General features: G+C 44.6%; 1 protein-coding gene across 1 annotated transcript in view; it reads right to left on the bottom strand.

Moving 5' to 3' along the window:
- The window catches only part of gpsm1b (G protein signaling modulator 1b), a 228485-nt gene that overhangs the window by 157876 nt on the left and 54369 nt on the right, over window positions 1-16240 (bottom strand). The window contains 2 exon segments of the mRNA XM_067969883.1: window positions 7145-7280; window positions 8970-9191. Of these exon segments, the coding sequence (XP_067825984.1) occupies window positions 7145-7280; window positions 8970-9191 (358 nt within the window).

Below are 16240 nucleotides of genomic sequence, written 5' to 3'. Positions count from 1 at the left end.
GCCAATTAAGTACTTTTGAAGTGTCGTCACTGTTGTAATGTAGGAAATGTGGCAGCCAATTTGCACGCAGCAAGGTCCCACAAACAGTAATGTGATAATGACCAGATCATCTGTTTTTAGGTGATAGATATTGGCCAGGACACCGTTGAGAACTCCCCTGCAATTCTTTGAGAGGGCAGATGGGGCCTTGATTTAACGTTGCGTCCTAAAGACGGCACCTCTGACAATGCAGCTCTCCCTCGGTCAGCCTAGATTTTGTGCTCATGTCTCTGGAGTGGGACCTGAACCCACAACCTTCTGACTCAGAGGTTAGCGTGCTACCCGTTGAGCCACAGCTGATGCCTTTGAGGGGGCTCTTGCCCTGGCACCTGCATTTCTGTTTGCCATTACTCCTCCAGGTATTTGGAAAACTGCGTTTAATATGTCCAATTCTTGGTACACTGGTTGCCTGTTTGAGGTTTTTGGAGATTGGAGTGTCCACACCGGGCAAACAGCGCTCCATCTATGCAAAACTGGCAATTAAATGCAGGCAGCAAAATGCACACACACTGGCGTTCCATAAAGTTAGGAGAAAATAACCATCACGTTTCTTTTTTTAAAAAAAATTATTCCAGGTGGAATTCATATCTTACCTGAAGCACACCACTGAGGGCCTGGACATGATCATGGGAAATACAGCTTTCAGTCAACCCCGTTCTATGTGGCGCTCACTGAGTACAAAGCACGGCAACGACTGCTACGGAAATTAAATCATGCAGCAGCTCAATTTTTTTTTGCCAGCCAGGTTGGACGCACAAGGAAATCTACCACCATGCTTAAGAGTCTCCAAACTAGTGAGAAATAGACACGTCTAGAGTTTATATTTGTCTGCTATGTACAGCACATTCTTTCCCCATTGACACACATTCCACAGTTCAGAAAGCTTAGGCACAACCTGGAACAGTCAAAGATTTGGGACCCACAAGTGTAATTGTGGGTAATGCTCCAGTATAACCGCTAAAACTGTGCAACTCATCAATACAGAAAGCTGCTTGTCCACAGAGAAGCACCATCCCTGTTAAAATGTAGGATTGAAGGGTCACCCTGACCAGCACGAGAAGTATCCCAGCCTCTTTTTCCATTAGTGTGTCAGGTTGGCAGGTCAATCATCAACAGTGAACTGGAGTACTGAAGGCCTGTCTGCTTCAGGTACTGGATCACCGAGTCTGCTACAGGAAGACGACTCGATTCTCATCTTGATCATGTGATGGAAGTTATGTTGCAGCCACCTCAAACCCAAAGGGACTCACTTCCCTCCTTCTCTCCACCCTCCTCCCCCGCCATCCCATTATTAGTTGGTCATTAAGTGTCGACTTCAGCCCATGCTCGATGACAACAGACACCAAGAGCAGGAGCTCCTCGCGAGCGGCAGTGAACCATGGTCCTCTTGACCACAGCAAGGCCATACACCCTATCAAATGGTGGTCCCACCTGCCAAGAGGTGTGGAGCTTCAGCAGCAGTTGCTTGCCTCTCTGCAACCAAATCCTGGTCGGCACCAAGCCCTGGCCACACGACCATGTGTTCTGATATCTGGCCACAAGATTAGCATCTTCCAGCAGCCGTTGTCCGGTGTTCCCTCATCAGCTGTGCAACCAATATCAACCTTCAGCATTGTGGAAAGCACCACTAGGTGGGAACAACACAACCTACTGTGTAGAGGGCAAGTGGACAATGCAGTTGCCAGCTCATGGCAGTGAATGAATACCCAATACACAGTTAATATATCAGGCAGAGAAATAAGCCACAGACTGCAGAGTGGAGTTGCTTGGACAGGCCTCAAATGGCCTTGACCACAAAAAGATGCATTTGAAACTGCTGATATTTAATGCATAATAACCATCAAGTGATTGGATTTGGATTTGATGAAAAGCTGTGTATTCTGCATTCTGCAGCTAGTATTACTTTGCTGTAGACAGCTGACCAAATGTGCAGTATTTAACAGATCTGCTGAAGCTATAAAACTGCACAAGGCTGTCAAGCTCCTAACCGTGCGCTATCAATGGAGTCGTTCTGCAAGTGCACAGCAGTTTCTTTCTCCTCCCATCAACAGTGTTTAAACGAAACCATTTTACATCAGTAATTGGGAGTGACGAGGTTATGAATGTTAGAGACAGGGAGAAAATAATAATGAGGAGAAGAATGAACATCACCATAGCAACCTATAGAACGTCCTCCGCACAAGCTATGTGAGCAATTCACAAGGTTAGCAGAATCAAAGAGGATAATTTAAACCTCCAGTTTTTTTCGACTGAAGGAACATCAATGCGTTCCTCTCCTTTCAATTCTTCAGCATTTAAATGTTTACATAACTGCCTGTTTTAAATCTATCAGGAAAATCTATTCTTTAACCTTTTAACAACTATAGTACCATTTTTGGTTGAAGAAATAAAAATGGAAAATGTTTATAGATTTCATTGTGTTACCATCTGGAATTTTCCTCTTATTGTGGTCGATCGCATGTCCAGTGGCCGAGGAAAGCTGGAAAATTACAAAATTAGACTAGCCTGTTTTTTAAAAAAAATAATTGTTAAATATGCAGGTTTTCCACCTGGCTGGAATAAATACTCATACTAGATTCTAATACTCCAGTACATTTAACGATGCAAGGAAGTGATACGTTGACTCATCAACCTCCCATGGTGTTGCTCACAGTTCATATTGGCCCGGAATTTGCTGGAGTGAGGCATCTCGTGGTGTCTGCCGTTAGTTAGACTTTTTCCTGCACACTTCAGCTAACAATGCTTTTGCCCTGTAAGTTGATAACAGCGCGGAGAGGGCAACGGAACACCTAGGACCTTGGTGAACGACGGGACTAACAATGTATCTCCTTACCCGATGAGATTTAAGGATTGAGAAATAAACATAAGGAGGACTGAGAAGGTGGGTGAATTCAATGTCAAATCAGTTACAGAAAGAGAAATAAAAAGAGAGGGAAAGAAAGATTAGATTAAAAGAGAGAAAAAAAAGACAGAAAGGAAAATTAAGAAAAAAAAATGTAAAATTTAAAATTTGACTCCAAAGTTTAAATTGTTCATTTTCCGGGCCGGTGAGGTTGGTTGGCAGGCAGTCATTAACAATTATCATGACGTTAAAAGGAAACTTATGCTATTAATTACTAGACTTAGGTTTCTGTGGTGAATTTAAAGAGCAATTAACATGCAAATACAGCAAATCATTAAAGTCACGGGGAGGTTAAGACGAGAGGCCGTCTTCGCGAAGCTAACGGCAGAGCAATTCACAATTCACAGGGTATCTCTTGCTCGCCACAAGTTGCTGGCTGATTTGCAGATTAATAGCGGCCTGCATCATTCACACACCATTATTTTTTCAGCAAATTCCAGCCCCGTGTCTTTTTGGCTGTGTTTGTTGCAACAGGCTGAGGGAGGTTACAACACCACCTCTGGAACAAGCAAGAACAACATCCATCACCATTACAACATTACCAGTTCATTTCAATGCACTATAGGACAGTGTGCCCCAGAGATGGGTTTAGAAATTTTAAATTGAAAGTGCTGGAAATACACAGCAGGTCCACAAAGCATCTGAAGACAGGTTAACGTTTTAGTCGCACACTAAGTGACGATCTACACAAGCAATGCGCACAATAATGTCACCAACACAATACGTGCGCGTTACTGGACCTGACTTTCAGTGCCAGATTCTGGAAGGGAGGCAAGTTTGAGGTTAGCTCTTTAAGTCGAGAAAGCAACGTATGGAAGATTGTGAGCTCACACCAACTTTCAAAATACTGTGGGACTTTAGGAAATAGCTGAGATTATTAGGATACTATGGGCTGTCCAGAGAGTTTCCATTTGAAATGTTTGGAATCCAGAAGTTGTAGGTCAATATTTAGAAATTTTAGCAGGTGTGCCTCCATAAAAGAAGTTCTGATTCGGAGACTTGCGAAAAGTTTCACTCTACTCCTCAGCTGTGTTTTAGGTAAGAAAATTGTGAAAATAAGTTTTGCATTTAAGAAACAAATTGCTGAGCTAGTTGAAATGGCTGTTAACCTGGAACACAGTGTGTTTGGAATTTAATTTAGTGCCAATATTATGTTTATCCATTTGTTTCTCTAATATCCCTTAAAATGCTATTCTGATTAATACTGCCGGAATTACGTATAGGGACACACACTGGTTATACTGGGTTTTCAAAATAACGCACAGCAAAAATTCTTTGACAAAGAGTTGGGTGCCCGTGTGAGTGTTTATTTTTGCCATTCTTGATACGTTTTACAGACATTTGTGAGCAGATTAAAAGATGCTCCAGATTTTTAAAAATCTGTGAATGTTGTACAACGCAAATTCAAATGGCCATTGGTCTTCAAACTGTAAAATGTGCTATTTAGGCAATGAAATGTTTAGATCTGATCCCTCCGCCCAAAATTATCGACAAAACCGGAACTCCACATCCACCTCCCAGAGCAGAGTATTCCCCAATCCTTCTAAACTGAAAAGCGAGGGCTGACAATAACTGAAAATCGAAGTGTTGACCCTGTTTCCAGATACCCACTAATTCAGCAGAGACCAGGAACTGAAAGGCAGCACATTGAATGGTTCAGCTACCAGCTGCACTTACATAGAATTACATAGAGCACAGAAACAGGCCATTCAGCCCAACTGGTCCATATCTTTCAATTCCTTTCTCCCTCATGTGTTTATCTAGCTTCCCCTTAAATGCATCTATGCTATTCGCCTCAACTACTCCGTGTGGTAGCCAGATCCACATTCTCACCACTCCCTGGGTTAAGAATTTTCTCCTGGATTCCCTACTGGATTTATTGGTGACTATTTTGTATTATGGCCATTAGTTTTCATCTCCACAAGTGAAAATATCTTCTTTACGTCTACCTTATCAACCCCTTCATAATTTTAAAGACCTCAATCAGGTCACCCCTCAGTCCTCTCTTTTCTAGAGAAAAGAGCCCCAGCCTGATCAGCCTTTCCTGATAAGTGTATCCTCTCAGTTCTGGTATCACCCTTGCGAATCCTTTTTGTACCCTCTCCGGTGCCTCTAGATCCTTTTTATAATATGGAGACCAGAACTGTGCACAGTGTGTGGTCTAGGCAAGGTTCTGTACAAGTTTAACATAAACATCACTGCTTTTCAATTCTATTCCTCTAGAAATGAACCCCAGTGCTTGGTTTGCTTTTTTTTTTAAATGGCCTTATTGACCATCATCGCTACTTTTAGTGCTTTGTGTATCTGTACCCCAGATCCCTTTGCTCTTCTACCCCATTTAGACACTTATTATCCAAGTAGTATGTGGCCTCCTTATTCTTCCTACCTCAATATAATATCTCACACTGTGTTAAACACATTCATGTATTCACATTGCCATCAATTCACAGGGAGCACAGCACAAAGCATATCCAATAGTGTAGTTACTTTAAAAAAAATCCCACAAGATTCAATGATCCACCTCACACTACAAAGTCATTTAATGTTCAAAATTGAAGACTTCCAGGTGTTAAAACTAACTATTTCAGTTTTACTGTTCAATAAGGCAACTCAATTGCAACTAACACAAACCTATTTCCAAACCTACAAATGTCTCTAACATTTTAAGCTGTTACAGTAAAGCTCTTAAGCTATCAGACTCGCCTCTGAGCCAGAAGGTTGTGGGTTCAAGTCCCACTCCAGAGACTTGAGCTCATAATCTAGGCCGACATGCCAGAGCAGTACTGAGGGAGTGCTGCACTGTCGGAGGTGTTGTCGTTTGGATGAGACGTTAAACCGAGGCCCTATCTGCCCTCTCAGGTGCGCTTAAAAGATCCCACGCCACTATTCAAATAACAGTGGGGGAGTTCTCCTGGTGTTCTGGCCAACATTTATCCCTCAACTAAGATCACCAAACAGATTTTCTGGTTACTTATTTCACTGCGGTTTGAGGGATCTTGCTGCACAGAAGTTGGCTGCCACATTTCCCCTGCATTACAACAGTGACTGCACTTTCAAAGTACTTCATTGGCTGTAAAGCACTTTGGGACTTCCTGAGGTCATGTTAGGTGCCATATAAATGCTAGTTCTTTCTTTATTACTGTAGCAAGTACACAAGATTACTTATGGTTGTGAACTATTTCAAAGTTCAAAACCTCATTGAGTGTCGTTAGCTGACGTTTTCTCTTGTGTATATTTTTCCCCGTTTCCTAGGACAATGCCCCAGCCAGTCTCAATGCTGTTGCTGCTCATTCTTCAGCTAGCCGATTCTGTGCACCCAAGGGTTGATTCCAAGGAAAGTGCTTTGACAACTATAGATTCAGAAATCCTATTCTCCCCCAAAAGGAATGCACTCACTTATCTGGACTGGAGATGCTGCTCCACATGATCACCAAACTGTATTTCTTCCATATAAATTAATTATATAGATCAAAAAGTGTTTGCAAAGTAGAATACATGTTTATAAAGGAGGGCATAACTTTAACATTAGAGCTAGGCCATTCAAAGGTGATGTTAGGAACCACTTCTTCACACACAGGGTAGTGTGAAATCTGGAACTCTTTTCCCCCAAAAAGCTGTTGAGACTGGGGGAGGGAGGGTGGTCAAAGGAAAATTTCAAAACTGAGGTTGACAGATTTTTGTTAGGTAAGGGTATTAAGGGTTACACAACCAAGGCAGGTCGATGGAGTTAAGATACAGATCAGCTGTGATCGAATTGAATGGTGGAACAGCTGAATGGCCTATTCCTGTTCCTACACTAATCATATTGTAGAGCAGATTTTGTTTTATGTGATGAGCGCAAACTGAAAGGCAAGTGGGCCACCATTAATTGTCTCCTGAAGGAGTCGTGGCCCTTGTGATGAGGGGCGGTAAACAGTTGCTAGAGCTAAACTGTAGTTGTATTTCTGGAAAGGCCAGTAACATAGGAACAGTGATGTGATGTTGCTGTAATGGGGAGTGACACAGCCACCATAGATTGCCGTTTACATGCTGCTCTGGTGGGACGTGTGACCTAACACTGCATTAAACACTTACCCATACATTTGTCAATGATTGTCCAGGTCATGAAGTCAATCCATGCATGAATCAACCTTTAACAGGATGCCAGTTCATTTCAATAAACAAAACAAAGACTTGCACGCTCGATTTACAAATCAAAATTACCTTATCCTTCTGTTCCTTCGAGATGTCCAAATGCCTCTGACAGCAAGCTATCGCGTCATCAAAGCTGCCGAGTACCTTCAATGTATTTCCTAGGTTGCCACTGGCTTTTGCTTCACCAATCCGGTCCCCAATGGTCCTTTCGAAAGAAAGAGATCAATCCTTAATTGCTTTGTTATTGGAATTTAAACGTCTGTATTGAATTTCTCCAAGTAAGGCACCATTTATTTACACACAGTGCAAAGATCTACCACCCAGAGGGCCAATGGATTAGCTTCCTGACACAAGGTGCTATGAAATGGCAGCACAATGGTGTGCCTCCAAAGCTACCCATATCTCTACAGTGAAACCTGTAAGCTACGGATACCTTAGGGACTGGCATCAGCGTTCCTTTCCTTTTCTGCAAGTGTCCTTATATTCAAAATGGTCATTGTGTGCACTGTAAAAAGTTTCAATGGAATGGGGAGTTCTTTTCTTTCTCTGCACAGCAGCAGAGAAACCGCTCAGTCCCCGGGACAGAGCCGCGCGAGCAGTCAGTCCCCCGGGACAGAGCCGCGCGAGCAGTCAGTCCCCCGGGACAGAGCCGCGCGAGCAGTCAGTCCCCCGGGACAGAGCCGCGCGAGCAGTCAGTCCCCCGGGACAGAGCCGCGCGAGCAGTCAGTCCCCCGGGACAGAGCCGCGCGAGCAGTCAGTCCCCCGGGACAGAGCCGCGCGAGCAGTCAGTCCCCCGGGACAGAGCCGCGCGAGCAGTCAGTCCCCCGGGACAGAGCCGCGCGAGCAGTCAGTCCCCCGGGACAGAGCCGCGCGAGCAGTCAGTCCCCCGGGACAGAGCCGCGCGAGCAGTCAGTCCCCCGGGACAGAGCCGCGCGAGCAGTCAGTCCCCCGGGACAGAGCCGCGCGAGCAGTCAGTCCCCCGGGACAGAGCCGCGCGAGCAGTCAGTCCCCCGGGACAGAGCCGCGCGAGCAGTCAGTCCCCCGGGACAGAGCCGCGCGAGCAGTCAGTCCCCCGGGACAGAGCCGCGCGAGCAGTCAGTCCCCCGGGACAGAGCCGCGCGAGCAGTCAGTCCCCCGGGACAGAGCCGCGCGAGCAGTCAGTCCCCCGGGACAGAGCCGCGCGAGCAGTCAGTCCCCCGGGACAGAGCCGCGCGAGCAGTCAGTCCCCCGGGACAGAGCCGCCTCGCGCTGACTGGCGTATACTGACCTCACGAGAGTTTGGGGGCAGAAAGGAAGCAAGCTGCGAGGGGAAGCGCCAGTGATGCCGACTCAGCGAAAGTTCCAGATACAGCAGCTTTGCAACATTGCTGCGTCCCGTGTTTTAAGTTGTGAAAAGGTTTGGTGCATTGAAAGCTGGCCGCAGTTCATAATTTGCGACTGCTCGTGGTTTCAAAGTATCTCTTGTATATTTTACCATGCAAGTTATTTGGGTCTCTCCATCAGTGTCCGTTTTTGGGGAGTGTCCATTTATACAGGTTTCACTGTAATTACTAAACTCGATCTCCAGTAGATTTTGTGTTCTTCAGGGTCAGGTATATTTGTGCTATCAACAGAATATATTTTACCACTTTTTCAAAAAGCAACCTACACAAGAATTTATAAAATAGGCTCATTATAGTTCTGTCACTGCACCCATTGCAGAAACTGTCTGCTGGGCATACGCTGGTCTGCTAACAGCATGCATTAGGTACAGGGTGAAGCTCCCTATTTATTTCTCTAACTGTACATCTTATCCCTAACTTCGGAGAACCAAGCATCCTTGTGAATGAGTTCCTTGTGAGTCAGGCTGCAAATTACTTTCACGCTTCCAAGTTTTCCCTTTCACTGTACTCACCTGGCCAGGGTTAGATCGTGCTTGTGGTATTCCAGAGCTTTCGAATACTCCTTCAGGTAGAAGTAGGCATTGCCCAGCTGACTGTAGATGGCGCTCAAAGTCTTCAAGTCCTCTGTCCCAACCTGCACGGCAGCTTCGAAGAATGCCACTCCGGCCTTGAAGTCTCCAGCTTTGCACAGCCGCTCCCCTTCCAGAGCGAGCTCGAGGCAGGAGGCCTCCATTCTGTTAATTACAACAAATATATGCACACGCACGCGTTATAAGCACGTCGTTTACACATCATCACGTCTGTTATACAGTGCTACAACAACAAAAAACTTGCATTTATATAGTGCCTTTAATGTGGTAAAACCTCCCGAGGCGCTTCGCAGGAGGGTAATCAGGCAAAATTTGACAGAATCACATCAGGAGATACTAAGACAGGCGTCCAAAAGCTTGATCAAAGAGATAGGTTTTAAAGAGCGTCTTAAAGGAGGAGAGAGAGGCAGAGGGTTTAAAGAGAGGGCATTTTCCAGAGGTGCAATAAGGTAACGTCCAGAAATATTTTAATTTTAACTTTAATTAGGTGACTTCATTTAAAAACTTTATCACAAGTATTGCAGATTTAAACAAGCTCTGGACATTTGCAACAGCATCCACAATCATTTCACAAACTTTCATTCCCACATTAACAATCCTATTTCCTGGACTTGTCACCATCTCAGTTGGGGGGGCACTACAATTGGTACCAGCACCCTTGGGCTAAAGAGATAATTGTAGGGGGGGGGGGAGGGGAGGGGAGAGGCAGTCTCGATGGAAAAATCACTCTGGCTTTTCACTGCTTCAATGACCCCCACCAGCAAATTCAAGTGTCTGGATGTTGGGTGACAATAGAATCGGACCTGTTGGGATGGTTGATTAGTTGAATAGCTGACCAACAACCATTGTCTGGGGACCCACACCAAGAATGGCCATTTAGGCAGGGTACCAGAGGACAGTTGGTTTCCAAAGAACTGTGCCCTCATCGTGAGCCAGCACCTTAAAAGAGACAAAAGTCGGGGTGAAAACAATACCCATGTTAAGATGGTGGTGCGGTGTACTCTTGTTTGAAGAGCTGCTGTAGCCTAAATAAAATGATCATCTAGAAAGGATTTTGAAGTGGTGAAACATCACTGACCGATCTTGTACTGATCTCCAGTGTTCTTCATAAATACAGTAAAATCTTTTTAAAAAATCACCGAGTCTGTTAATTTACTTCACACAGAAATCTCCACGTCCAACTGTTGCCCAATGCCTCTCTGCACACAGTGCAGGTACCAAACTCTGACACTGCCAAGCAAATTATCGGCAAGAGAAGGTGTGGGGAACAAATTGCACGTTTTCTTTCATTTTAGTTCTCGTGCGAGCATCAAACTCATTCAGAGCTGAACTTTGTACTTCTGCTGAGCTCATGTCGTCCTTCTCCAGATGGGCCTGTCAATCCATCCTTTACTGAGACCAGCACAAGCCCAGTTCACACTAAGTTAGTAACACTGGCTTTTCTCATTGACTGGTCTGATTCTAATCCTAAAACCACAAATCGTTCTGGAATTCCCTCTGTGGGGAAAGGCAACCGTTTAGAACCTTCCCGCCATTGTCTACCGAGGGGATGCAATCAGGGAAAAACCCCCCGGGCAGAGTGTAAAATTCAAATTGATGTAACGTACCTGGAATCAATAATATGTATTGAATGTAAAGCAATGAGGCACCCTAGAGTGTCATGAACTGTAATTATGTACGATGTGTTCATTGAACTGTACTTGATGTAACCTGCAAATTGTATAATCTGTATTGTGTATGTTTGAAAGGTGATATGACAACTGTATTGTATGTATTGTTGCAAATTTCATGAATAAAGTATATTTTTTGAAAAAAAATAGTTCTGGAGTTCCCTGACATCTAATGCATTTGTGAAGCCAGATAGCAGAGTGGCCATTCTCTGCCTTGTGATTATGATCCAACAGTGCACCAGTAGATACAGCCTGCTCTGGTACGGAGAGGAAGCAAAATAAAATCAAATTCTAATTGATCCGTTTTTAGGAATTTGGGCAACAAATGTTGCCATTTTCATGACTCAACAGCGAGTAAAACGGCTGGTTCCCACGCACCAAATACAGCAGTGAGGTAATCATTAAACAGCCCGAGCCTGAAGGCTGTGCCCCTGCTGTACCAGTGGGTACAACCATGTTAACAGATGTGTAAACGTCTGTTACAAGTGTCATGAGGGAGAAAGGAATAAGGATATGTTGATAGGGTGAGATGAAGTCAAGAAGGACTTGCGCATATATATATATATAATCACCTATTAAGAACTCAGGACTTCTCAAAGCAACCAGACCAGCACGTAAACCAGTGCAAAATTGGTCAGCCTTACTGCTGAACCAACACTTGTTTACCACTCAGCACAAGAGAGCAATCCCTGGAAACAGCCTCAAGTAAAACGAGATAGATGTTGCAATGATGAATGAGTAATTTACAGAGAATTTACAGCACAGAAACAGGCCATTCAGCCCAACCAGTCTATGCCGGTGTTTATGCTCCACAAGAGCCTCCACCTTCCGACATCACACAGTGACCACACTTTAAATGTACTTTATTGGCTGTAAAGCGCTTTGAGAAGTCCTGAGTTCTTAATAGGTGATTATATATATATATATGCGCAAGTCCTTCTTGACTTCATCTCACCCTATCAACATATCCTTATTCCTTTCTCCCTCATGTACTTATCTAGTTTCCCCTTAAATGCATCCATGCTATTCACCTGAACTACTCCTTGTGGTAGCAAGTTCCACATTCTAACCACTCTCTGGGTCAAGTAGTTTCTCCTGAATTCCTTATTCAATTTATTAGTGACTATCTTATATTTATGGCCCCTAGTTTTGAACTCCCCCACAATTTCTCTCTGAAGTTACTTCGATCCGACTATTAAGATATTACTGTCTTTTCACTGTGGTTAATTTTTAATCTAAGATCGGTGCTCAATATGTTGGAGGAGGGAAGGGCCTTCCTGGTCACTTCCGCCTTCAAAAATGACCTGCAGGAAAAGACCATCTGGTCCACCTGTGAATGGCTGTCCTCGCCAGGCCCAGGAGCAGAGCCATGAGGAGGTCCTCCAACATGGCACCCTGCCTTCCTCCCCGCTCCGTACCGGGGGTGGCCAACGCTGAGTGACACTTAACTCGGCATCAAATCCCAGGAACTTCAGCAATCGCTGTTAGGCCGCAAACTGTTCGCTGCAAGAGTCACGACACAGTCTGAAAAAGGCCCAAAAGGACAGTAATGGAGATTTTTTTTCCAAAATAAAATTGCTACTTCACACAATAGCCACTAACCCCAACCAAGGCCACTGATATCAAAGTAAAGTAAACACACAGCATTTAAAGCATCACCGTCTCAGATTAACCAATGTACATTTCAACAGCCGGTTGTAAAGCAGGATCCCAGTTTCACTGCAATAAAGGTGCTCAATTCTCAATTACAGCTGTCTACACTCCCCTGATTTCAGTGCTGATTGATCACACTACAGAATATAGTCATACAGAATGATGAGGTTTACACCCCAAAACAGACTATATGAGCTGGAGGAACATTGGTGTGTGTGTGTGTGTGTGTGTGTGTGTGTGTGTGTGTGTGTGTGTGGTGGGGAAGAATCAGATGGTTGCACTGAATTTATTTCTCGCTGCAAGAATAAATGATTAAATGGTATTCTCCATTACATGGATGTCTTGCAAGTTAATAGCAGCTTGGAAGTAAAAACTATTCCTACAAAATGGGATACCTTCTGGTAGCCCGAAGTGCTGTCAAAAGCAACAACTAACCTGCAAGAGAAGCTCAAACTGAACAGCGTGGAAAGTAACTGACCAGAATATCCCAATGGTTTTGTACCATCCTGATCCACCCCCTCCCACTTGACCCAAACACCTCCCGCTCCATCCAAACTCCTCCCACCCGACCCAAACACCTCCCCCGCTCCATCCAAACTCCTCCCACCCGACCCAAACACCTCCCCCGCTCCATCCAAACTCCTCCCACCCGACCCAAACACCTCCCCCGCTCCATCCAAACTCCTCCCACCCGACCCAAACACCTCCCCCGCTCCATCCAAACTCCTCCCACCCGACCAAAACACCTCCCCCGCTCCATCCAAACTCCTCCCACCCGACCCAAGCACCTCCCCCGCTCCATCCAAACTCCTCCCACCCGACCCAAACACCTCCCCCGCTCCATCCAAACTCCTCCCACCCGACCCAAACACCTCCCCCGCTCCATCCAAACTCCTCCCACCCGACCCAAACACCTCCCCCGCTCCATCCAAACTCCTCCCACCCGACCCAAACCCCTGCCCCATTCTACCCCTCCCACTTGATCCAAACCCCTCCCACCCAGTCTAACCCATATCCTGATCCAATCAGTAACACCAAGGCTTCACACCAAAATTCTACAGGCCTCTGTATCGTGACTCTCTTATTTGAAATAATATCAAAAAGCAACAGGAGAGGACCGGACCACAATTTAGCTTCCAGTACATGCGTTTATGCATCTGCACATTTTCAATGCTGAGTGTTGCAAAGTATGTGTTTCCTCTGACTGCTTCAGTTGTTACTATATTTAAAAAATCTACCGTAAATGTAGCTCTAATCTATGGGCTGGTTGGAGGTCTTAAATAAACCTGCGAGTCAAAACGAAAACCTTCCCATGGTTTAAAGAAAAAGTTGAAAGGAAACACTATATTGCAAGGACATCTTACATGCCATGTGTGGGAAATGTGAATTGCCAACCCGCCTGAAACAAGTTGCTTCACTCACCAGTTTGTCCCTCCATCTCCATTCCGTGAAGAAAGAATTTGCATTTATATAGCACCTTTGGATGTCCCAATGTGCTGCACAGATTACTTTTTTTTTTGTAAGTGTAGTTCCTGTTTTTTGTAAGCATCAACGCACTGCACACAGCAAGAACCTGCATACAGCAACATGAGGAATACCAGTTTGGAACGCAGCAACAGGAGTAGGCCATTCAGCCCCTCGAGCCTGATCCGCCATTCAACTAGATCATGACTGATCTGTATCATAACTCCATCTACCCGCCTTGGCTCCGTAACCCTTAATGCCCTTGACTAACAAAAATCTATCAATCTCAGTTTTGAAATTTTAAATTGACCCCCAGCCACAACAGTTTTTTGGGGGAAGAGAGTTCCAGATTTCCACTATTCTTGGTGTGAAGAAATGCTTCCCTAACGTCACCCTTGAATGGCCTCGATCTAATTTTAAGGTTCTGCCCCCTTGTTCTGGACTCTTCCACCAGAGGAAATGATTTCTCTCCATCTACCCTATCAACTCCTTTAATCATCACAATTAGATCACCCCTAAATCTTCCAAACTCTGTTTTTGTCGGTGTTAGTTGGAGGATGAGACTGGGAGAACTCCCCTGCTCTTATTCAAAAAAGTGCCGTAGGATCGACCTGAAAAGGTAAACCAGGCCTCATCCAAAGGACAGCACCTCCATCAATGCAGCATTTGCCCATAACTGTGTTGCAGTGTCAGCCGAGATTATGTATTCAAGTCCTGGAGTGGGGCTTGACCCATAACCTCTGACTCAGAGGAGAGAGTGTCATCAACTGAGCCAAGCTGACAATTGATCAGTGGATTTCTCTACTTGATTTGCCTGATCGATTGTCGTCGGTTTTCTCCCTAACCGAGTGACCAATTCATTGATTCCAAATGTTGCACTTTATTCCTCTTGCAGTTTCAATCATCAAAAGGATAAAGTGAAAAAGTCAAATTTTTATATGGCAAATTGATTGAACAAGAATTTCAGCAGTGAAGTACATTACAGAACAAGTTTTCTTTTTTTAAAATTTGAGTTTATTTTAATGGTCTAACCTATATAATCGAAGTGTCACATTGTGGGGAGTAGCACATTGGAAAAGTCCGCCCATTCTTGCTCACACTAGAATAGCCTCCATAACATTTAGGCCACACTTAAATTTCGGCAATTCCACGCCACTGTACCAGAGGATGAATAACTTTCTGGCTCTCAGATGAGTCTGCCTTTCTCTGCTCAGCTGCCTATAACATGAAAAGTCAATTGGTTTTACCCAATTTGGTACCAGCAGACCTTGGATTTGAAGGGATACTGAGACAGCCCAGCAAGGCAAAGGCATTCCATCAGGAGCTGTCCTATCTAAATGCTCTGGTGAAATTTCTCCTGTTTTCATAAGAAAGAAAAAAAGACGCGCATTTATGCAGCGTCTTTCACAACTGCATGACGTCCCAAAGCACTTTACTGCCAATGAAGTACTTTTGAAGTGTAGTCACTGTTGTAATGTAGGAGACGCGGCAGCCAACTTGTGCACAGCAAGGTCCCACAAACAGCAATGTGGTAATCATCGGTTTTAGTGATATTGGCAAGGACACCAGGGAGAACACCCCTGCTCTTCTCCAAAATAGTGCCATGGGATATTTTACATCCACCTGAAAAGGCAGACGGGGCCTCGGTTTAATGTCCCATCTGAAAGACTGCACCTCTGACAGTGCAGCGTTCCCTCAGTACTGCACTGATGCGTCAGCCAAGATTATATGCTCAAGTCTCTGGAGTGGGACTTGAACCGAAAATCTTTTGACCCAAAGAATCGAATAAAACCGCCCAGCACCTAACCAGCCTTCCATTGTTCTTACCCACGGCCAGTTGCCTTCCTTTGTAACACTTCATGATTCCAACACCTCACATGGAATGAATTACTCACCGGTGTTACCTATGTGAACGCAGCAACCAATCTGCACACAGCAATGAAGTGACTGACGCATTAATGTATCTGTGGTGATGGTAGTTAAGCAAAAAAAATCTCTTGACTGAGATAAAAGGAAAACTGCCTGCTCCTCTTCAAGAAGTACCATGGAATCTTCTCATGTACATGACATGAACCATCTCGAGGAGACATCTTGGTCCAACAACTCATCTGAAGGATGGCACCTTAAGACAGTGGAGTGCTCCCTCCGTACTGTACTGAAGTGACAACCTAAATTATGTGCTTAAATCCTGCTTTATTGAGGAGCCTACTAACATGTCAGCCAGTCCAGGGGAATATCCTTCTAATCTCGAGTCTGACTTGATCCTGGTTAATTTTATACTCATAACCTCTACTTCTGCCCTCACATTACAAGCTACATAACCCGATTGCATCTAAATTCTCTCATTTGAATGTACATAATTTAATCATTTCAGTGCAAAATTACAGAGACCCAATTTCAAATTAA

This window comes from Heptranchias perlo, chromosome 31 (assembly GCF_035084215.1).
Source record: "Heptranchias perlo isolate sHepPer1 chromosome 31, sHepPer1.hap1, whole genome shotgun sequence".
Lineage (NCBI taxonomy): Eukaryota > Metazoa > Chordata > Chondrichthyes > Hexanchiformes > Hexanchidae > Heptranchias > Heptranchias perlo.
This window is presented reverse-complemented; position numbering and strand designations above follow the sequence as displayed.